Source organism: Crocodylus siamensis, chromosome 1, assembly GCF_052110815.1.
Source record: "Crocodylus siamensis isolate JL-2025a chromosome 1, ASM5211081v1, whole genome shotgun sequence".
NCBI lineage: Eukaryota > Metazoa > Chordata > Crocodylia > Crocodylidae > Crocodylus > Crocodylus siamensis.
In genome coordinates this window covers 354,542,555-354,567,508 of record NC_143395.1, presented here as the reverse complement: position 1 = coordinate 354,567,508, position 24,954 = coordinate 354,542,555, and the positions used below count along the sequence as shown (strand labels likewise).

The 24,954-nt window shown below is 42.3% G+C and overlaps 1 protein-coding gene across 2 annotated transcripts in view; it reads right to left on the bottom strand.

Moving 5' to 3' along the window:
• The window catches only part of DIAPH3 (diaphanous related formin 3), a 485,008-nt gene that overhangs the window by 419,379 nt on the left and 40,675 nt on the right, over nucleotides 1–24,954 (bottom strand). For both annotated transcript variants that reach the window (XM_090024704.1, XM_090024695.1), the window contains 2 exons: nucleotides 10,339–10,443; nucleotides 2,704–2,834 (listed from right to left, as the gene is read on the bottom strand). In XM_090024704.1, the coding sequence (XP_089880830.1) occupies nucleotides 2,704–2,834; nucleotides 10,339–10,443 (236 nt within the window). The remainder of the gene's footprint in view (nucleotides 1–2,703; nucleotides 2,835–10,338; nucleotides 10,444–24,954) is intronic.

Below are 24,954 nucleotides of genomic sequence, written 5' to 3'. Positions count from 1 at the left end.
AAGAGAATGGGGAGAAAATACTGCCTATTTCTAGTGAAAACATACCAGAAGAGCCACAATGGACAACTAGCTGGCACCCTCGTAAACTCTGTAAATTAAGTATTTCCAAAGGGGACAGATTACTCTTTTTAAACATCTCTGCTATACCAATCTAATATTTTATATACAGGAAAAACAAACAAACAAACAGACTGAAAGGAGTCTGAGGAGGTCATCCAATCCTCAATTCCTCTTCTCTCTAGACTAAACAACCCCAATTTTTCCAGCTTTTCTTCATATCATATTTCCAGTAACTTTTTTAGTACTTTTTTCATGACTACCAAATTTATCCAAATACTGCTAAAACCAGGGATGGGCAATTATTTCAGCTAGTGAGCGGCTTAACGAAGTTTGGCGAACTTGAGGGCCACATGGGTAGCTCCACCCCTTGACAGTTGCCTCACCTCTGGCCACCATCTTGGGACCAGAAGTCCCACACCTAGCCCCCATCCAGAAATACTCCTTTGGGGGGGGGGGGGGGCCATCTTAGAACCAGAAGAAAAAAAAAAGTCATACACTAAAGTCAAATACCTATTATTTCTGTTTGCATACTGTATATAGAGGTGATTGCATAATAAATCAAAAATAAATTCTTAGTCTTGTATTGTCTGTGTGTTTGTCAGGGGCATGGGAGGAGCAAAGGATATGTTGCGGAGGGGTGTATGGCATTTGTGGGGTGTAAGGGATAGTGGGTGGCTGTGGGGACCCCTCCCCCGCCCACACACACGCACTCCCCTTATGGCGCGCAGCCCCCTGTAGGCAACTGCAGCAGCAGGTGGGGGTGCTCGTGCCCTGTGCAGGTGCTGCCACTCAGAGGCACACAGCTCCGGCCAGTGACGCACATTGCAGCAAAGAGTGCAGACCACCCACAGCACCTCTATCACTGGGGCTCCCTGTCACTCATGCGCAACTCCCACACTCATGTGTCACTAGAGGAAAGCTCCACGTGCTGAAGCCAACTGCCTGCTCCACTCCCTGCTGTGCAGGTCCCAGGACTCTGCAAGGAAGTGGAGGATGGGGGTCTCCTCCACTTCCAGCAGAGTCCCAAGACCTGCAAAGCATGGAGCAACATAAACAGCCAGCTCCACCTCGTGGAGCTTCCCTCCAGCGGCACACAAGTGTGGGAGTTGCACATGAATGGCAGGTAGCCCTGGTAACTGAGGCAGCCCAGTCTGGCTGCGCTCCACACCACAATATGCAACACTAACTGGAGCTGTGCACCACTAGGCGGCAACACCAATACCAGGCACAAGCACCCTGAACACCCCTGCCTACTGCTGCCCGCACAGGCTGTGCACCATGGAGCAGAGTGCCAAGGGAGGCCCACACCTGTCCCCACCCTCCCTCACACCTTGCCCATATGAGCTCCATGCTGCTCCCACCTCTTGAGCAGGCTCTGCACTGCCATCAGCCCCATCCCCATGCCTTGCTCTACCACACAGCTACAGCTCCACCCCACTCCACACCCCCTATGCCCCCACTAACCTACTTACTACCCGGAGCAAGTGGGACACCAGGGAAGCAGAGCAGGTACCCCAGTGGCTGCAGCAGTCCCGCCCAGAAGCTGCATCCTGGCTGGGCTGGGCCCTTCTGTCCACAAGGGTGAAACTGAGGTACAATAGGCTTTGTCAGTGGAGGGTGTATATAAGCAGGCACCTCACTCCCACCCTCATGGGCAGAAGGATTGGGCTGGGTACTATTTGGTGAGGGCCATGGGCTAGATGAATATGCCTGCTGGGTCAGATTCAGCCTGTGGGCCAGATTTCGCCCACCCCTGGCTTAAATTATGATACTCAAAGCTGCATAGTATTCCACTTCAGGTCTCACCAGTGCTAAAAAGAGTGGAAGAATCACTTTGTAGTTTGAACACCTGAGGGCACATCTCTAAAAGTAGGAAGGCTGGGACACTGGTGCAGTCCTGGGAGTGAGGCTGCCAAACAGCTGATTCACTTCCCTGGGTGACATCTATTTCCAATCTACATCAATTCTTAGCCTGTTCTATCTCTGCTTTAAGGCAAATAATTATCCTCCCTCACCCTGCTGCCAACTGTGCTCCTCATCTAACAGAAGTTTGTTTTAGGCTCATGGTCCACTGTTAGTTTCCCATCATCATATCCTTTGGTCTTTCCCTTACTTCTAATGTATTTATAGAATGAGTTTTTCACCTTTAAACTCAGAGGTAAGCAAACCTATAACTTCTGACATTAGTCTTCCCAGTGGCAAACACAAACCAAAATACGCTGGGAAGAAAAGAGAATATCCATGCAAACAAATGGTAGGAACTGTAGTGATTGGTAATACATTAATAACCCTCCCAGATTTCCTGTCCAAAAGTAATAACCCAAGGGATAAGCTGCACATTGCAAAAATAAAGTACTTCTTGAATTTGTATCAACTGGAAGATTATCTATCTAGCAGTCAGGAATAGTGCTGATTTTTCTTTGGATCTAGAGATTGTTTCATATTCTCTCCCTTTTGCTTGTTTCATCTGAACAAACAAAAATTATTTTAAGACTAGCAAACTAGAATGATACATACCTTTAAACAGAACAAAATACATAACTGTACATATAAACTAGTTTTATTCAGGAGAGAAATTGTAGAGTGAGAACTTTTTTAATATTTTCAATGTGACAATTTTGTTCAAACAGATGAATATGTTACCTGACAGGGTTACTGGTCAAAGACACTCGGAGAGACTCTAAGCAAGTGACAAGTCTTTCATCATTTGCTCCAGATTTAAGTTCCTGGATGAACTCCTGTGGAGAAACTTGTCGGCTCCTCTTGAGGCTTCCCTGCAAGAGGAAAATTGAGCTTATTCTCTCAGGTATACAAATAATTTATATAGATAATTCTTTTCAAGAGCTGTAATCATTAAACTTGATTCCTGCTGCTTAATAAATTGTTGTAGAAACTGTACTAAGACAGTCCTAAAACTTCTGTCAGTATGTGCAACCTGTGCTCTGTATAAATGCCTTCAGCATATTTTCATTATTGCAAAAACAGTATTAGAATGCAACACACAATTTGAAGGCTAGATATGAACACTGTAGAACAATAGCTACATTATGCTGTCACCTATGCTAGTAGGAGCCAACCTTTTTGACAAGCATGCCACAGATTAGCCCCACACCCTTCCCTTACCAATTTAAGTAAATACATCTGTAATCATAAATTTGATTTTTGTTTTTGTTTTTTTTTACTTAAATTGAGAAAGCATCAGAAGATGTGGGTGTACTTTAAATTCAAGGACCCCTTCTATTTGTTGGAATATGGGATAAAATGGAGAATGGCTGGCTAGGCTGCAGTACTGCAAAAATAGTCTAGGTTACACTGGGTGCAGAACCAACAATGTAATACTAGTGTAAGAGAGAGCCTAAAGACATACAGGGATATATTAACAGGAAAAAGTGGGTAGAGTCCAGAAAAGAGCAAGAAAAATGGCTAAACATCTAAAAACAGACAGATAAGTAAACGTGGGGAAAATTGGGATTATTTAGTCCAGAGAAGAAAAGGATGGGAAGGGGGTAGGGTAGAACAACTCTTCAAAACACAAGTGGTTGAAGAGGATGGCATAATCGATTTTCCTCACAATGGAAAATGGACAGCAAGCAGTAAAAGGTCTTGAACTGCAACAAGAGAAATGTAGATATACAAAGAAAGCTTTATAACCTAATTATGAGGGAGTTCAAACAGTGAAAGCTATTTGCCTGAAGTTGTGGAATCTCTAACTATGGAAGGTCAAGAACATGTTAGAAAGAAACATTTGTTTTAGATGGGGATGATCCCGAGTTGAGCAGAGGATAGACTAAATGTTCTCCTAATATCCTCTTCCAGCCTAGTTTTCTTCCCATGTTTCTCATTATGGGGATTCTGCATCAGAAACAGAAGCTTCCAGAATCACAAGGAAAGATTCCAACATTATCTTGCCAACCATGGCCAGCAAAGGCCTTGTATAGAAACTCACCTTCTCTTAAGAGAGTCAGTGCTCTCAGGACTGCCAGGGTGAAATCACTCCCAGGAAAGTTTTGCCTGAGAGAAAAAGTGTCTGTACATGCTTTGGCTTCCCTCAAAAGAAGGCACAGTCCTCTGGCATCCCATTCCTGCCTGTCGCCCTCACCTGGAGACAGCGCATCATTCACTGGACTCTGCTGCTCCAGCATGCAAGCAGAAACTGTCCCCTTCACAATCCCCACATTGTGCTCCAGGGGAACTGGCTGTCCTATGCACTGCTGCTATCTGTTGCTAGGCAGATTAAGGGAGCTCTCCACTCTTCAGGGCCATAGCATGCGAATGTCTGTATATGCATCTTCGGGTCAGTTTCTCCTTTTTGCTTTTATAGTTCTTAATGATGATTACATGTCAAGTGCTACAGGGCAATCCCAGTATTCCTTACTTAATTCAACAAAGTAGTTGCTTAATTCAACCAAAGCTTAAGCAAATCATGAAGTCAAGTGCTTACATCCAAGTTAGTAGACTGCTGTCCAAATCAAATGTCCTCCGTCTCCCACATAGAGAGCTACTCATGCAAAGAAGCATTTGTCAGCACGCTGTAACACTTCACCTGTTAGTTTTGGCAAACTACTGCAGACTAGTTACCTGACATAAACCAACATGAGCGTCACGGTAGCTAGCTTGTCAGGAGACGAACCAGCATTGTCATGAGTGTTCTGTTTCTGTTCAAGCCTAAGCTGAACATCTGCTTCCTCAAACCACTTCTGGAGTCACCTTTACAAAGCTAACAGTTTGCTCTCAGATGTGCAGTGCAGTTCTACTTAAAGTTTGTCATTCTTCTTCAAGGGAAGGGAAGAAAAAAAAAACACTGTCCAATGTAGCTATCTATTTTTCACAGTCAAGTGAGTTGATTGGAGTCAAGAATCCAAGCAACCACAACCTCTGGCCTTCCACAAAAAAGTCTAAGTCCAGAATTTGAGTAGCTAAAGAGCTTTCCTTATCTAAATAGGAAAGAAAGCTGATGGAGAAGACGGATGAGAAACCAGACCTGGTTTAGCAGTATGACCAAGAGAACAAAATAGAGCATTTGTTTTAAGATCCACTGCCTACAACAGTGGTGCTCAACCTTTTGGCCCTGCAGAACAGATGAGTGGTGCAGGGATGGTCTGTGGGCCAAACTGGGTCCTGAGCACCAGGAGCAGGCCTTCATGCTGCTTCTGCCCAGCTCCATGGCACAAAGTTATATATTACCAAAGAGACAAACAAAATGTTAGGAAGGTTGTTCCAATGCAACTGCCCTTGTTTTAATCTTAGCAACACTTAAAATGTAATGCAATGATAATAAGTTCTAATTCATCACAGTGACCTTTTTGGATGCACATATTGTACAAGTGCTCACATTTCATAATTTCAACATGTACAATTACAAAAGGATTCAAGATACTTTAAAACTACCTACAATTTTAAACAAACAGTGCATCACTTATTCATGTGTTGAACACGTCTCATGCTCATCAAGCCATCTTAATCAACAGATGCAATAAATTTGAATTTTATATTTTCACAATGCCTGTAGCGATTTCATGCTGATGATTGAAAAAAAAAAAGTACTAATTAATAAATACACAGAAGCAGAGGCCTTCTTTTCTACAAGAAAAATTAGTCTGACCTCACTGAACATTGGTGAAACCAGAAAAAGGATTCACCATATGTACTTATGCTCCAAACTTTCACTGGTCATCTCCAAGAGGAAATACAGCATACAGAATGTATATAGATAGTAAAAATAAATAAATAAAAATACATTTAAGCAGTAATTTAGGTGAAGATGCAAATATGTAACCGAATCCTTGAAATCACCCTGGATTAACAGTTTGAGGCCTTTAAAGTAAGATTATAACATTGTTAGAAATCAAATCTTTAATGGAAGTTGAGCATCTTGTAGAATACAGAATACTGATCAGGGCACAAGAGAATGAAAGATAGGGATGGATTTAAAAAAAAGATTTACTTCATGAACTTTGTCTAAAATAGTGGATCTTAGCTCCACCAAGCAATTACATATTTATATGAATCCAGTTAAGTATTAAGTGGTTTTTGTATCATGACTTAGAATATGTCAATATGCAAGACTGCGCTTCTTCCTTCTAACAATTAGAATCTATTTCTGAAACCTATAACCATCCTCCCAGAAAGGAGAAGAGACACATAGACGTCTTAAAGGGCTTAGGACTCCCATATTCCTCAAAAAATAATGAGGAGCACCAGTTATTTCCCAGGTCTTGCATCAGTATCTAGGAGCTAGCCTCTTTGAGCTTCATTTCTCACTGAACAGTCTACAAGTTGTAACAAGTGTTCAAATTAAGTTGCATTTAAAATTCTGTCTTCCTTATTAACCTGTAACTGAGCTTCCAGAACACTGATTGGCACTGCCAGCCTTGGGAGCACACCAGAGCCTTAAAGTCTCTAGTACAGACTGAAGCACAAGTACATCAAACACCAGGCCTGCTACCTGCTGGTTAAGGAGGAGGCAGCAAGGAACGGAAGTAAAGTATCCCTTGTCCTCAAGTTTTCCCAGTATGACCAAGGTCAGACACAACATATTTCTAACAGATCATAAGAAGAGTTATGACAAAGAAAAACTGATCTTTCTGAACCATGAGTCTCATAAGCTGAAGTAGTAAGCAAAATACTGGAGCTCATCTTTAAGTGCCATTTAAGCAGACACTCCTTTGTGGCTTCTTCTAAGGATCTGAGGGAGCCAGATTACAACTACATATGGACATTCAGTTTCTCATGAGAGAGTTGTTGCTGCCTCAAGAAATACCATGAGTACACAGATGTTCAGGATTTATCCCACAGCAAACAATCACTTCGGAAGAAAAATAACTTAGGAACAAATCAAGTTAAGTAACTTGAGAGTAACAGGAGAGTTTCTCCAAAGAGTGAATGCCTGCACAATTTACCCTTCTGAGAGAAGCCACAGTGTGGTGTTCCAGCATGCAGCGTCCTTTGCTCCTGCCCACCCTCCACCTCTCCCCCCTGCCCTGGGAGACAGCATGTCACCTACTGGACTCTGTTGCTCCAGACAAGCAGGGAACAGAATAAAACCCTTTCACAACTCCTCATTGTGCTGCAGGACACTACAGGCTAACTCGGAGAAGTCTGGATCCACCAAATCAAGGCTGCCCTTTGCACTGCTGTCATGCATCGCCAGGAAGACTGAGAGAGTGTACAGAGAACTCCTAGAAGTGTTCATAGAGGCTCCCCTGATGGTGCAGCATCAGCACTGCAAGCTTTCTGCTCTTCAAGGGCTCCTATACACATGCAGGGAGGCTGCTCCAATGTACTGTAATTACAGCACTTCAAAGCAGACTGAATTAATCAAGTCTACTGGAGCGTGGTAATTACCATTCTCCTGACTCCAGCGTCATGTATATCAGCGCCCCCATGCTGAAAAATGGTGATGTGGCACTTCAAACCAAAGCTCATTGAACAAGCTTTAGTTTAAAGCACCCCACAGACATTTTTCAGCACTGGGACGCTGGAGTCTGGAGCACGGTAATTACCATGCTCCAGGCACTTTTAGTTAACACAGCTCTTGGAGTTTTACTAATTAAAGCCCCCACCCACTCACCCACCCGGATTACATATATAAGCACCCCAAAGGATCAGCATTTGAGCATCTGTTCAGGCATCTCTGGGCAAGATTTTCTACCAAGAGTACAAACCTGGGAAAACTCCCCCATATCATTTGAACTTGTATAGACAACGCATGTCAAGGCTAACTAAATTCCACGGGCTTACTGTTTTGCAGATGTCTAGGGGATTGGTTATTTTGGTAGGTGGGCCAAAGCAAATAATTGATGCCAAGACTACAGCACATTAAGAAAATGGTTCACTTTTCAAAAAGGAAGAGATAGAGACGCCAGAAATCATTACCCATTATATTTTACTGATACTGTAAAAGCTGTATTACCCAGCACTTTACCATCCGGAATGCTCCATTAACCGGCATCTGTCATAGATGGCATCTGTTGTTTATGGCAGTGGACTGATGCAGCAAAAGCAAAACTGGAAGTCCCACCATGGCACTTGTGGTTTTGCCGAGTCCCACTTCTTCCTTGAAGACCACAGCCCCAGGACAAAGCAGCCTGCACAGGGCCCCCCCACCCGACCCCCTGCACACTGACATTAGGGAGCAAAAGCCCTGGTACACCGGCAAAGACACCTCCAACCCGCTGGCAATAAGCTCTCAGATAACGGGCGTATTTAATTAAACGGCACCCCATTCCCCATGGATGCCGGATAACAGAGCTTTTACTGTACTTATAAAAGTGATAATAACATCTATAAAACACAATATAGGTAAATATACCACCATTCAAAATACTGCAGTTTACTGAATAACAGAATCTTGAAACATCAGTGCCTCTAGAACAGCGATAGTCGTATATACAAGATCTGGTGTGCAGGGTTGTGTCACTTGATCCACAGGGGTGCAATTTGGCAGCAGCATATCAGTGCTGCAGTTCCCAGAGCTGCAGCAGTGACCATTGCTTCTGCCACCAACTTTCTAGCCCTGCAGGATAGGTGACATAGCTCCATACTCCATTTTGGCCCGCAGGGCTCCTCAGAGGTCTGGAAACTTGACAGCAGGATAAGCTTTGTCATCTCTCTCACTAGGCCTCAAATTTCAGGACTCATAAGGAACTACACATCTTGTTAATTCCTGATCTACAGCAGTATTTCTCAACCCATGAGTTGCAAGAGTGTGTGAAAGGATCACGAACAAACTTTAAAAATGGATCATATTTTGCATACATTTGTTAAAAAAAAGATAGTGCTTGAGCTTCACCATATACATTAACACTGTGCATACTAGTAAACAGGAATCCAGGTTTTCTGTTTGCTGCAGAAAAAGACAGATTTTCTCTTTCAAAGGTTTGCCCCTTCTAGGCTGGCAGAGTTCCAACCTACAAGTGGCTGCGGGCAATCAGGCAGGGGGTGCACCACATGCATGTGTGCGTGTAAACATGCACATGGCAGCCAGGCAGCATGGAGAGCATCTCCCACAACTTAAATGACAGAACTGATGGGACAGGGGGGTATGCACAGATAATGCATTGGGGAGGTGGAGGGGACACAGACAACACATGGGGGGAGGGAGGAAGACGGGGCACATGTCCCCCTAGATTTGTGCACCCATAGGAGACACAGGGCTGCAGTCTAGCCAGACTTGCACAGGCCTGAGCTGCCTCTGCAGCCCGGTGGGCAAGACCTGGCACAGGAAAGCAAACCAGGGTAGTAAGACTCTTTGCTGCCACCGCCACCACCAGCCCCTACACCAGCCGCATAAGGAATAATGGACGGGGTGGGTGCCCTCACCTCCTCCTGCAACCAACTGCTCATGCACCAGGCCGTGGCTCTACCCAGTCACCGTGGCCCAACTGCTGCTGCCACCACTCCCCTCAGGACACAGTCCTATCCCAAAGGGAAAGGGAGATGGCGGACAGCCTGAGGGGAGCACCAGTGGTGGCCCACCCACGGTGGTGGGATAGAGCTATGACTTGGCACACAAGTGGCTGGCAGCAACAGGAGGTGAGGGTAGCATGTCCATTACTACACGTGCTTAGGCAGCTGAATGTTCCCCTACCCACAACGTTCAAAAAAGGAAAACCAATGTCATGAAATTTAAAGATGGAAGCATTCACAACTAAAGAAATATTTTTTCACCAGATGCAGAATTAGCCTATAGAATTCACAGAACCAATATTCCACCAAAGTGAAGAATTTTGTGGAATTCAAAGTAAAAAATGAGCATGCATACAAGAATATATACCTTCATGTATCAGCGTGTAGCAGACTGCTACAGAAAGGATATAGGCAAGATGGATCATTGTTTACTACGCACTTTCCATGCACCTAAACAAAGTTAAACTATCAAAATTTAACACTGCATTCTTGTTTAGGCTGAGTCAAATAGAATAGAGGAACCAGTTTAAAAACATATTTTTAAAACTTCTAGACTGAAAAACTAAAAATCAAGTTTCAAATTTTGGCAAGGAAAATTTCTGTATGTTTTAATCATCTCCAGTGGTGAACAAGCCTAACTTTGTTAAATAAACTCTCTCTCTAATGTACATAGTTTGCTGCAATTACCTTCTACTATTGTGTGCAAAAATGTAAGTTTATAAAATCTAGCCCTTGCTATGAATACACTTGTATATATTAAAAGACCAAAGGTAGTCTAAAAATTAATATAAATGTCCTGATGCATCATCCCTTGGTACACAGACCTTTCACTGGCATTTTTGGCATATTTTGGAAATTATATTTACTTACAGCCTTAGAAGCAGTACTAATATATTGCATAACCATTTCTTTTTTGGTATTGAAGTCCTTTTCTCGCAACGGAGTCTTTTTGTCTTCATTTAAATTCATATCTTCCTAGGGAAGAAAAAAGAATTGGGAAAAAAGGTTTAAATTGGCAACTCATATTTCACAATAAAAAAAAGTTACTAAAGCCTTAAAGTAGATTTCAACCCAGATAAGCATTTTAAGTTTCAAAGTTCTTAATGTAAAACCTATGAAAAATGGCAGATTTTCAAATACTGAGAGTAATGAAGAAATTATAAAGTTCTGCTTGTGCAATCTAAAAAGAACAAACAAAATTATTATTTTTTAAATTCCTATGCTTGGTTTTAAGTTTTTTGTTTTGTGTTTGTTTTTTTTTTTTTATTCACACTGCTTAACATTTCCAACTTCATGACACTAATGAGCTGAACTGTGCAAAGATCTAACAGTGGAAATACAAGATCCAATGAAGCAGTATTCATATGTGGAAAAGCAACAACTATTACAGCATTCTTAAACTGAATCCACCCAGTGTTCTTTGAAAGATCAGTTAATTAGATTCCCATCACCTGTAATACTTTGCCCCAAGCTTTTAATCTTGAGCTTTGGGGTCTGCATTTTCCTAAGAGCACATTGACAAAGTTTACACCTCAAAAACAGATCTTCTCTACAGACAAGATTTGATTTGTTGATTGTAAAACATACAAACAAACAAACAAAAAGCCCAAAGCACAACACGTATTCTGCTTGAACAGAAAAAAAATGCATCTCAAGTCTGCAACACATTGAAAATTAATCTATCAGCCTGGGCTTGTTGGTAAGGAAAAGCACAGCAAGAGCTATTATTTCAGAAGAGAGTAAGTAAGGTTTATTTCTCATTTCGCTTTCTTTCATTATTCTTATTCTGAGTTATATACAACTGAAGGAAGGACCAACCTAGTGTGAACCTCATAGTTACAGGTAGACATTAACATCAAACGCACTTAATGGTTTAAATCAAACTTTCAGAAAACCTACTTAAGTATAAGTCTGTCAATTACAAGCAACAAATATTTTCTCCTTTATATTATTTTTCCCCCTATAGCATGCAAATGAACCTGCACAACAGCATACTGGTGTACCCAGAAAAAGTATAGAATTGATATAAGGCACAGAGGCCTTTACAGAGAGGTCTTTCACTAAGTTATTTCATGAAGAAAAATAAAAGGATACATTGGTATTATCTACCTTAACTACTGAATATAGTATCAAATCAGATTTGACTATCTTTATTTCCTTAAACACACCTAGAGGGAAAGGCTCTGCAAATGGTGATCATATGGTGATATTGTCCACAACAGCATGTGGTATTTTGATCACAATGTGTACAAAGCTACTGCTTAATTATCCCTAATTCCAATCCTAACAGTAGTTAAGTGCATCCATATTTCCAAAGATCCTTTTTCTTTGCGTTGAGTAGAGTCTGTTCAACCTAAGAAATATCTGAGTTGTGTGAATGGTACCACTACATTTATTGTTGGGGGGGGGTGTTAATTCTTTTTCTATCCAGTTTCCTTGATATAAGAACACCCTCAAGGCTAAATCCAATGTTCTTAAATCTTTTATTTTCTCATTTATCTGGATCTGGAAGAAACTGCTAAGCATTGACATTATCCCCTTGACAAACACAATCCATGAATCAACTTGACAATTGCCTTATGCAGTACTTGTATATTGCATCTCTCCTTACATGAAACTGAAAGTTGGGTGCTTGGCTTTAATATTATTTTCTAGTTTTCCTCTAAAAACAGCTTTTACAGGGGAAAAGCTGTAATTTGAACTAATTCACCAGGAATATGTTATCATATAAAACACCAAACTAAACCACTCAAAAATTGTTTTCCCCCACTAAGAACAAAGTAACATAATTTTAAGATTTTTAGAACCACAAGGAAATACATGACACATAAATCATATATACATCCCCAAACTCAGTCATACACTGGGTACACCCTGTTTTAAAGGGAATATTCACCCTCAAAAGCAGTTTGCAAAAGAAACAAATAGGAAAGAAAACTCATTTAATTTGGCAAGCACAGTTTTAAAAACTTGGTTTTTTAAGTTAAACTCATCTAGATAAAAAGCACCTGTGATAAAACTACTTATGTCAATACCTTTGAAAGGATAGGAACACATGCATGTCTTTTGCATTTCAAAGTCAAAGTCCCAGGGCACTCATGTCAGTAACCCTTTTGAAGTGAAGGCACACTTTCATACATGTTTATTCTTAAGGTAAGCATTCACTTGGCTGACAGTTGGGAAAGTTTCAAGCTTTAAGAATTAAATTTACCTAATCTCAGAACAAATTAAACATTTTAGTGCTCTGTTCTAAACCTTCAACAGTTAGTTGCACAAGGTGCCGAGACTGACAATTTAGAAAGTGTTACCGTGTTTAGACATGAGCCTGTATCTTTAGTTACAAAGCTCAGGAGAATGCTAAAAAACATTTAAAATAATCAAAGATTGTAGAATTGTCTGAGATTTACTTCTTACAATAATTACTTCAAAAGTTGTATTGTCATTCTCTTCAAGCAGATAAAGTAGTTCAAGTTAAAATTCTCACAGACTGCTTAAAAGCTTCTATAGCTTATCTGAATAATTTTAAATATTGTCCTTGGATAATTCTAGTTTTGTTGCTCATCAAAATCAGATTTCCACCAAGACTGCAATACTAGTGCCACCCACTGGTCTTCTGCCAGTCATCTAATAATTGCATTCTCACTCTTGAATCCTATTTTTGCCTAAAATACATGCCGAGTTTAGTGAACAAAATATAAAAGTTTCAGCACATTTAAGGTTGCATCCAAAGACTTCAGCCAGGTCAGGCTACAAAATGGTATGCATATGGACAGTCATTTGTTAAAACTACAGCTAACACTTCAATCCAATTGGGGTGGGGAGGGAGAGAACACACCAACACAAACACAAGAGTCATTTCTTGAGTGTTAGTGCATTGCATTTTTTTTTTTCGGCCAAGCAACTGCCAGGCCAAGTGGTGGCTGAAGAATGAAAAAAAAATTTCAAAGTGTACTTTAAAGTTCTTAGCTGTTATGATAAAATTCAACATGTTGAACATGCACATATGAGAATTTAGGATTGCATTCAAATAACAACATTCGATTTTCATTTATTTCAGGGCAAGAATACTTTATACCATCAGAATTGCAATATTTTAAGCTAGTTGGCTAAAATATTTTAGCTTTCTTTGAGACAAAAAGTAGTATCATGAAAGTAATTTTTTTCTCTGCACAGATATTTGCAGCCATCATCCAACAAATCCTCATTTTTTAGATCAATACTAGGGCTTCATTAACATGCCTCTCTCCACCCATAGGGAGAATGTCAAAAGTATGTACCCACTTACATCACCCAAGAGGTGGGGGCACCACAGACGGGTTAACATGGCTCCTGGAAACAACCTCCCCCTCACCCCTCTGAGCATGGCAAAATGTTCAACCCCCTGCCTACATCCCAGTGCCCTGGGTACAAACAATCAGTGCCTCTTCTTGGCAGTGGGGATCAGTGGCGCATTCGACAAAAAAATAGCCCCTCCTTCCCTAGTTTAGTGGGTCTTAAATTAAGGAAATAATAGAAAACAGCCAGTCAACAATAAAAAATTTAGCAAGAGTTCCCAACAGCCATTAAAAAGGCATATGAAATTTACAAGGAATGAGATTTAAAGAACTCATAGTAAGAAGATTAAAATGCTACCTCCTAATCTGTCCTACCTTGTCAGTTCTATGATCATCTCAAACTTATGGTAGAGTAGCAAAACCCCCAGTTCTTCTTTTATTTTGAAATGCATTCCCTCCCCTTCCCCAAACATTTCTGACTTTCTCTCCCTCTCTGTTCCCTACAGAGAAGTATAAGTGAGCTCAGACTTAAGATAAACTTTAAAAATTTTTGTTAGCAAATTTTTGGGTTTTGATACCTACTGTTGTATATTGTATTATCATCAGGTTTCTATTGATTCTTACTGTTGTATATTGTATTATTATCATTTTCGTATTGTTTTTACAGTTTGATATGGCTATTGTATGGTTTAGGCCTGTGTTTGTAAGTGAACCAAAGTCATGTCAAGTTTTCATTTTGAATGTCAAGCCTCCATCTAGGGCATCCCCTGTGTCGCAACTGTATGAGTCACATATCCCTCCCATGTAAATTGGTTTCCTGATGAATGAGTGCAATTGGGAATGACTGAAATACAATGGTAGCAGGCCTCTACTGAATAGCCCGTAACGACTGGGCCATCACCTCGCATTGATTCATCCAGGAACCATGGACCTCACCCAGGAACAGAGATAAGAACCCAGCATTTGAAAGACAAAAGACCCTGCAAAACCAGCAACTCTCACCATTACAGACACCCGAAACTGTACATCCATGCATGGAGCACACATGCTCAGTACACCAGGGGCTGACCCTCGCCTGGGCACGCCTCCTGTCACTAGGGTCACACAAGGTCTGCCTCTATAAAAAGGGGCAGTGAAGACAGACCCAGTGAGACACCCTCTCCATCTGACTAGCACCATGTCATACCACCTATCCACTCAGAGGCCCTGCCAGTGACCCCCCTCTGAACAACACCTACTGGACAAGGACCCCTTTCCAGCATGGATAGGTAAATAGTACCTGGACACCCCCTCCTACAATTTGGACTCTCTCCCCCTCTCTCTCACCTCCTGGACTTCAATGGACTTCAGCCCCTGCACCAAGCCTCTATAACCCCTGCTGCCGTTGGGGGTGTGTGTGGGTGCAAAGGAACCAATAAGACATTGTGTCACCATCTCCCCTGTTCAATAAAACCACTGTCATTTGCAACCCCAAGTTGGGTCATGTTTTACTGAATCCCAGTCCCTTCCTTATTTTAAATTCCAGCCTCATTCTCTCTCTCTCTCAGCTCTAGCCCCCCCCCCCCCACTAGTTTCCTAATCTCCTCTCAATTCCTACTGACTTTTCCCTGTGACTTTCTGCTGCCTTTCTCTGCTTTCCTGCTGCCTTTCAGACCCTCCTGCTGTCCATCTCTGTTTTCAGGCTTCCCCCGCATCTTCTGTAGTCATCCCCCTCCTCCCGCAGCTTCCCAGCTCCTCATGGCTGTCCTGCAGTTTTTTCCAGCACCTGGAGCCCTTCTCCAGCTCCCAGCACCTACTGCCACTCCCTGCAACTTCTCTAGCTGCCCCGGAGCCATCCTCTGGCTCCCCACATCCAGAGCCCCTCTTTAACACCCACACTTGCCCTTAGTCCCATTTTCCCTCTCCCCACCTACCTTTTCAGCTCCCCTGTAGCTCTGGCTCCAGTCCCAGACTCTGTGGCGGTATTACTTCCCTGTTCTGCAGGCTTTGGGCATTGTCTTTTAATCAATTAAGGTCAATTAACCTAAAGTTACCCCCAAGCCTCAGTTATTCAGCCCAGGCCCCTATAGTCTACCAGTTCTAATCCTAGTCCTGGTAACTTTAACTCCCTACACTTCTACTTTCTTACCTTAACCTTTCCCCAAGTATCCCAAGTACACTAAGCACATCCATACATACACATCACAACACCCAACTTAGGAACTCACCTGTGTGTATGTGTAGGTGGGTGGTATGTGTGTAAATTAGTAATCCACGTATGTGTTCTGAATGTACAGGTGTTGGTAACTGGTAACAGATTCTGTCTAAATTTGGCGTGTGTAGCGTGTATGGGCTTAAACTGGTGATAGGTGTGCATGAACCTAGACTGGTTATTTTGAACGTGTGCGTGTATTTTATACATGCATATATATATGGCATTGTGTGCATGATATACGAATCAGTGATCTCTGTCTAACTTTTGGGGTGTATAGTGTATGTGCTTGAATTAGTTATAGGTATGCATGTGCCTAGGTTGGTTTGGATGTGTATGTGCCTAAGCTGGTAGTGTGCATGTGTATGCACCTAAATGATTTGTGTGTTTGTACAATGTGCAATTGTACACCACGCCCTCCTGTCTAACCGCATACTACTGAGATCCTGAGCACTGGCCTGACCCCTCAGACCAACAGCAGGAATAGGAACTGGTTCAGATAGTGATTTAAGTGAACTTCAGCCAAGTTCCAGATCAAGAAAGATTAAACCTAAAGTTGTCCTAACCTGTGTTTTCAGAATACAACACAAATAAAGAGAGAAAATGATGAAGGGGATGCAAAATGAGTAATTTGCTTTTTCTTAATTCTAGAAGGGAGAGAAAAAAAAAAAATCAAACAAAATTCAAAAACAGAAAAATTTAAATCTAAAAAATAAAGTGCTTTGTGAAAGTATTACATCACATATGGAATTGGCTATTGCAAGACTTTAAGACCAAGAGCTCTTAGTCAGATTACAAGGCATTTGACATTTGCATTGATAAATCGCCTAATATTTTAAAATATTAAACATCCAGACATTTGGAGGCCATATAAAACATCACACTCAGGGGTGTAAACCTGCCTGTAGTTAGAGCTGGGTTACATAAAAGTATCTTTGCAGACAAGAATACTGGATAGATTTAACAACTAACTTTGATACATTTCGTCATCCTTGTATCTTGGCATTCTCCCGCTCATCCATTCATAACAGGAAGACTGCTTGCTATGTTGAAAAGAAGCAGAGAATCGTCTAGCCTGGCTATATTGCAGAATATCAGCTGAAAACCTGGATGGAGGGCTTTAGCAAGACCATATTTTGATAAGAGGGGCACAAATTAATTGAACAACAAACTGCAGGGGAAATTTACTTAACTTCATAACAGAATCAAAGAAAATAAAATAAAGTTCCCTTTTATAAATTTGAGTAAGCAAGAGCTCCTTCAAGAGCATTACTACTCCTGCCCAGTACTACCTGGAGCTGCTCCACCCACCACCTTCTCCATCCTGCCCCTCCATCTCTCTCCAGTCATGAGCTTATTAGTTTTGTCCCTAGCACCACTAACTTTTAACTTCAATGTTACTGGTGTAGAAAACTTGTGTGGGCAATTTCTTAAGTAATTAATGATTACAAGGGTTCAAATAAACCATGAAATTCTCATTGTGGTGTGTTTCCCCATAAGAAGGAACAAGTCACATTTTTTTTTCCCAAAAGAAACAATATGCAACCTAATATGATTGCAAAAGAAGTGCATTTTCCCCAATACTTTGTCAAGCCAACATGCTTGATGCCAATTATAAGCAGATTAAATACTGTCTATGAAAAGTCTTTCTGAAAACTACTGTATTTAGACACTTTCATTACAAAAATCACAATGAACCCGTAAAGGCAAAATACCTTTTCATCTACAATAGACCGTAAAAACGAAGAACCTCATATATACCCCTCATTTTCTGAAATTAAAAATTTTCTGCAGTTAAATATGAAGAGTTCAAAAATAAATGTCTAATATATTTCCAAATTAAGAAATGAGTTCTAATATTTTGCTCTTTAAATCTGATCAGGGATAGGAATAGAGAACTTTTTTAATAGAGAAAGCATGAAAGAGTCCTAAAAGGGTGATAAAATAAAATATACTGATAATTTATACATTTTCTTGCTCTACTACTCCTCAGTTTCTATTTCTAAAACTTGGAGCCATTTCCTCATACAAGGAAAAATTTCTCAATTTGTGCAGATTTGTAGGGAGTCATTTGGGATTTTTTTAAAGGATAGATTAAGTTAGTTTTATTTAGTTTTGTTTCTTTTGGTAATCTTTTTTAAAGAAATATTACTGAAGCAACTGAACCAGACAGATGAGAATCACTGAAAGCTATTAGAGGGACATATTTTCTGTTAGTCGGGTTATAAGAAAGAAAGAAACAGCCCATGGGCTACATCTGTTCCACCCAACACACCGACCCTGCATTGCTCTGCCAGGCTGGAAGGCACCTCATGAGATCATCTAGTCCAGTGGTTCTCAACCTTTTTTGTACCAGGACCCACCTGTAAACATTGATGGCCAGTTCCAACCCAGTACTCCTCACTCCCAACCCACTGCCCTCCACCCCCAGGCCCCAGCCCCCAATTGTGTAGGGCGGGGATTGGTCTGTTTGTGACCCTTTCATAGATTCTTGTGACCCACACACTTTTGGGTCATGACCATGGGTTGAGGAACGCTGATCTAGTCCAGCCCTCTACTGAAGGCAGGATCATCCCTGACTAAATCACCCCAGCCAAGCATCTGTCTAACCTGAACTTGAAAACTTCCAAGGACAGAGATTCCAAAACTACTCTAGGTAGCCTGCTCCAATGCTTGACCACCCTTGCATTAACACTTGGGCTCTGATAGTAATTTTTCCCCACACTGCAATCTATTTTGATAGAATTTCATAGAATATTAAATATTAAAAAAGATTTAACCAATTCCTCACATAGTCAAGGTAAATCAAGTGCTACATGAATTTGTATAAAATCTGAGTTCCTCATATTAGTAGAGGATTATAAATTAATCAAGCAGAAAACTGCATTAACAAACATTTTTATAAACACAACATAATAGGGACAAGATTCAAATACAACTCAAAATTAGAGCTATATTAACCATTTCTACTACCATTCTGAGAGAGACAGACAGAGATCCCCCTGCTTCACAGTTACGCCCAGGCTGAGGAAAGAGCTACTAAAGAACTAAAAAAAAAAAAAAAAAAAAAAAAAAAAAAAAACACACACAGAAAAATAAACCTTAACAATTAAACTCCCCAGTAACATGATCTCTTCCATAATTCCTACTGCAGAAACTTTACAGGATACAACTCCATTTGAGCCACATATTTAACTCCCCCTTTTTCCCCAATCATTTAAGCATCAGTGTTCAGGATCATTGTGAACCCCTTTCTAATTTTTTTTTAAAGCAAACTGCAAACCACATAACTAAGTCACTCTTATCTCACCCCATGGAAGTGTACTCTGATGAAATGAGAAATTGGCAACCTAGCAAAACCCTGACCTGATAGACACTTCTGAGTTTAAAAATAATTAAGCAATGAAGTAGTTTTATTGTGTTACTACTTTAACTTAGTCTGTTTGAGGAAGCAACTGTATGTGTTCTTCAGGAAAATAAAGTCTGCTTTCTGTAGTTCAGATTCATTCTCAGATTGTTTTTAGAAATGTTTTTAATCCATATGAATTACATATAGTTACCCATTGTAGCCCTTCCTCCTTACAGTTTTGACAAAATTATAACAGTATTGAACAGGAAAAGGTCCTTTGAGGCTATCTGCAGTTAAGTAACTTGTTTTAAAATAGAGACAAAAATTAATACTGAATTTAAGAGATGTTGAAAAACAAAATTCTTATTTTCTACAATAGGATTTCTCTTCAGTAACGAACTGCATTTTGGACGAGCTCACATAAACAGGAATAACTTACTGTATGCCTCCAATTAACACAGTACATATGAATCAACTTGCCCTTATTTTAAGTGATCCTGAAGAATAAAAGAACTGCTTAAGCTTCTTTAACTGGTCCTTCCAGTTAAGTCTTCTGTCTCTCAACTCACATAAGGAAATAACATGACCAACATGTTCTCCACCAATTTAGACTTTTAAATTTCATGGAATTATAAACTGACAGGTCTCTTTTGGATATGTCCCATATTTAAAATGTTCTTGATTCAGTGTCTTAGAACCCATATTCACAAACAAAAAAGTATTATCTACATTGCAAGACCATACCTTGCCACCTGCACAGTACTCCTCAAATGATTCCCTATATCATGAGCATATATGAAGATACCCCTTTAAATCACTACTGTAACAGCAAACCCCTACCCCTGTACTAGGGTACAGACAGTGAGTAAAGGATTGAGGGTCCAGCAGATAACAGGCTTATTGACTACAGCAGAATCTGGGACAAAAGGCCCAAACTGGAGAACAGAAGTGTGTGGAGTCATATGAGCTTCTGCCTGTGTGGAAAGAGGAAGAAGGAAAAGCAGTCTAACTTGGCAAGCTGCAGGGGAGGGAGCTCCAGTGCAAGGCAGCAGCAGGACACAAGCTACTCAGTGCCTAAGAAGGACTGAAGAGAAAAGAAAAAAAAAAGATGCAGCCAAGGAAGTTTCATTGCAGAGGGAGAAAGTGATGCCGGCAGATGTACATTCAGTTTAGAAAAATATGCTTGAGGTAGGCCATAAGGGCCTACTAAAAATGCCAAATGGTGAAGAGAAAGTAAACAGGGATTTATTATTTACTGTCTCTCGCACTACAAGAACTAGGGGTCAGAAAATGAAGCTAGTAGGTAGTAAGTTTAAAACTAACAAAAGGATTTTTCCCCCCTACACACAGCATGCAACTAAGATGTGGAACTCACTGCTACCAGATGTTGTGGGAGCTGACAGTTTAGCCAGATTCAAAAAGAAACTGGACAAATTCCTGTAGGAAATATGCATCAATAGTTATTGAGCATAAGAGCTAGGGCTATAGGAAATAAGAACTTCTTAAACCCCAAGACTGCAAGTAGGAGAGGAATAGTGAAAACATCCTGGTTCACCCAGGTCACTCTTTGACTCAGGACACTGGGCAAGTTGGACCTACAGTATGACCCAGTACATGGCAGTGCTTATATATGTTCGAAACCAATTCCTATGCTAAACTTCAGAGGCCTATTAAAAGATGTCTCAAGCTCTGGTGGAGTGGAAAGAAGTCAGAAAAATCTTTTATAATGTAAGGCTTAAGTAAACTAAAATCAGGAATTTGGAATCCTAGGTTAGGAAGAGATGTCAGGGGCCCTCTAGTTCAAGTGGAAGATTTGCTTTTCTCAAACCATCCCAAATAGATGTCCATCTAGCCTTCTCTTGCAAACCTTCCATGGAGGAGATTTGACTATTTCCTTAGGCAAGAACCTAGTAAAACTGCTCTTTTTTCTCATATACGACTGAAATTTACTTCTTATGCAGTTTCAGCCAAGTCCTCTGTGTACTGCCTTCAATGGAAAGGAGAACAATACTCATCCATATTCTTAGGCAACTTTTCAGATATTTAATATCATTATGGTTTCCCTTACTACAGCTTTTGTCCTAACTAAATGCATCTAGTTTCTCCTTCCTTCAGTATGCCACGTATTCCAACCCCTTTATCCTTCTTATATGTTCTTGAACCATCTCAAGTTTATCTTTCTTAAGACATCTAGCCAAAACCTGGAGTACATTGCTCTGAGGCCTAACCTGTACCAAGTAGGTCATTGGGTATGTCAGTCTGGGCAGGAGACTCCAGAGCTTCTATTAAATGTAATTTTGCATTCAGTAGAATGCGGAAAGGTTGAACAAGGTATGTGTCCTAGATACCAGATATGGGGAGTGTATATATGGGGACGAGTTGTGGGAACCCCCACCCCGACAAATACAGTTTCCCCCACGACGCACAGCCCCAACTGTCAGCAGCAACAGAGCAGGCAACCAGCCGGGGTACTCATGGCCCACGCAGATGCTGCCACCCAGTGGCACATGGCTCTAGCCAGTGTTGGGAGCTGCATGCGATAGCAGGAAGTGTAGCCAGGCTGGCCTGTCTCAGTCACATGGGGCTCCCCTGACTCCCAACACTGCAGCTCCCAACACACATGCACCATCAAGAAGCCCAGAGTGATGGAGCCAGCTGTCTTCCCCGTTCCCTGACACCACGTGCAGCTCCTGGGACTCCAGCATAAGTGAAGGGGAGCCGCACCCCCTGCAAGTGGTGACAGGAAGCGGGGGCCAGGCCGCCATCTCCATCACATGGGTGTAACAGCCAGAACCAGAGGAATTAATAAGCAATAAATATGTGCTTCTTGGAGGCATTTGGTATTTTGCCTAAGCAGGTAATATTAGTTAATATAAAGCTTGTAAGTTTGCAAACTGCAAATGTAATTTGTCCCTCATAAGTTTAACCAAAATGATAAATTTACCATTCATGGAACTGACTGGGCCCCATAGGCAAAGCTGTAGCTGTGAGATTAGCTGACCTAACGGTTTCTGCTCAGGGTTCAGCTTTAGCGATAAAAAAACTGGATTCAACTGTATGGCACGCCCAACACATTGCAGGAAAAAACGTCCCAAGAAAGCATATTCAAATGAAACCTAAAAAGGGTTTGGGCGTAGGTGGGGCAATGTCAATTTCAAACCTAAAGATGCTGCATCATAATTTGCTTAATGGATAAACCGAAGTCTAGGTAGTAACCTTTTATGATAATTTTTAACACCTTTCAATGCCATAGGGTAAAAGCTATAGGGCAACATTGTGAGTGGCTTTGACGCCAACAGATTAACGTAAGACTAGGTATAAAAAGCACGTGCATCAGGTAACCAGCAGGAAAGAGGGAACAGAACCGTCATTTCTGTTCCACGCCCAAACCCCAGACTCCTGGTGTTGAGGATTGGATCCTGATCAAGGGACCTTCCCCGGTAACCCTCTGAGAGCGCTGACTGGGGACGTCTGAGTTTGCTGGAATCACTTGACATGTACCTGGCATTGAGGGACTATCGATAAGCTACCAACCCATGTCTGTCTATCTGTTGTTTTGAACAGTCCAGTGGCTAATACCCTCGGAGTGCCCAGTTGGCCTGCGACAGAATTGATCTATTATCATCTGTTATTATTATTTACTATTAGCTCTTTAATACTGCATTATCTGCTTATCACATTTATCTTTCTGTTAACTGCTGTGTGTAAGCTATAATAAATTTGCCTTTATTTCACTCCCAACTTTGCCTCCTAAATCCAAAACTGAATCAAACAGCCCAACTGGCCTGTGATAAAATTGATACACTCACAGTGCCCAGCTGGCCTGTGACACATGGGGCTTTCCCCAAGAACTGGCATGCAAGTGCCAGGAAATGCATGAGTTGCAGGGAGCCCCACATGATAGGAGGTGGGCTGGCTTTGTCACCGCCACATGCAGCGCCCAGAACTGGATGGAGCCACGCACTGCCAGGCAGCAATACCTGCATAGGCCACAAACACCTCGAGGGCCAGCAGGCTGCTGCTGCTCCCACCACCAGCAACAGAAACTATGCGCCATGGGGAACAGGGGAAGTGTGTGGGGGGCTCCTCACACTCCCCCCACTCTCCCTCACACCCCACACATGCATAGTTCTGCAATCCCACCATCCCCCTGGGCATTAACTTTGTGCTCTTGCCAACCCCAGCCCAAAGCTCCTGCACAGCTGCAGCACCCCAGCACTTCATTACCTCCTGCCCAGACTGAGCACCACAGCAGAGACAGGAGGAGGAGCTTCTAGAGGCCAGAGAAGCCAAGCAGGTCCCCCAGCAGCTGCAACAGTGGCACCAGCAGCCCCATCCAGAGGCTGTGTACCGGCCAGGCCCTCCCATGCATGAAGGTGGGAGTAAGGTGTGTGGGCTGGGCAGGGTATAATTAACTGGTGGATGCATGCGGACCAGACAAAATTACCTGGTGGGCTGGATATGGTCTGCAGGCCATATTTTGCCCACCCCTGATTTCTGTAGAATCATAGAATCAATGAGTCAGAAGGGACCTAGACAGATCATCCAGTCCGACCCCCTGCCGTGGGCAGGAAGGAGCACTGGGGGTGGCAGGGGTCATAAGACCCCAGCCAGGTGCCTATCCAGTCTCCTCATGAAGATTTCCAGGGAAGGTGAGAGCACCACCTCTCTGGGAAGCCCATTCCAGGCTCTGGCCACCCTTACCGTGAAGTAGTTCTTCCTAATATCTAACCTAAACCTATCCTCCCTCAGCTTCTGGCCATTATTCCTGGTGACTCCAAGGGGGGCCCTGGTGAACAGACTTTCCCCGAGTCCCTGCTGGTGGCCCCTGATAAAGTTGTAGGCAGCCACAAGATCCCCCCTCAGTCTCCTCTTGCAGAGACTGAAGAGATTCAGGTCCCTCAGCCTCTCCTCATAGGGCTGACCACGGAGGCCCTCAACCATACGAGTGGCCCTCCTCTGGACCCTCTCCAGGTTCTCCACGTCCTTCTTGAAATGCAGCGCCCAGAGCTGGACACAGTACTCCAGCTGCAGCCTGACCAGTGCCGCATAGAGGGGGAGCAAGACCTCTCTGGACCTGTTAGTGATATCCCTGTTGATGCAGGACAGGGCACGGTTGGCTCTGCCTATTGCTTTGTCACAATGGCGACTCATATTCATCCTGGAGTCAATCCTGACTCCAAGATCCCTTTCTGCCTCTGCTGCTGAGAGGGTCAGCCCCTAACCTACAACCATAATGCTGGTTCCCTCTCCCCAGGTGCAGCACCCTACACTTGTCCTTGTTGAACCGCATCCCTGTTCAGATATGCCCACTTCTCTAACCTACCCAGGTCTGCCTGGATGCAGTCCCTACCTGCCAGTGTATTCACTTCACCCCACAGCTTGGTGTCATCAGTGAACTTGAACAGGGTGCACTCCACACCCTCGTCCAGGTCGCTAATGAAGATGCTGAAGAGTTAGTTCATCATAATGTAGGTATAAGTCCGAATTATTTGGGGCCTGTAACAGTGGGCCTGCTCAGAGCCGCTCTCTGCGCAGCCCGCCCACTTGTTCTTGGGCTAACCACCCACCTTCTTGCCCATCACGCCTTGATCTTAATAATTAATAGATTAAATTAAGTGGGAGGCTGCCTATTTTATGCCTCGATGCTAGGGGGCACTATCTGAGGCTCC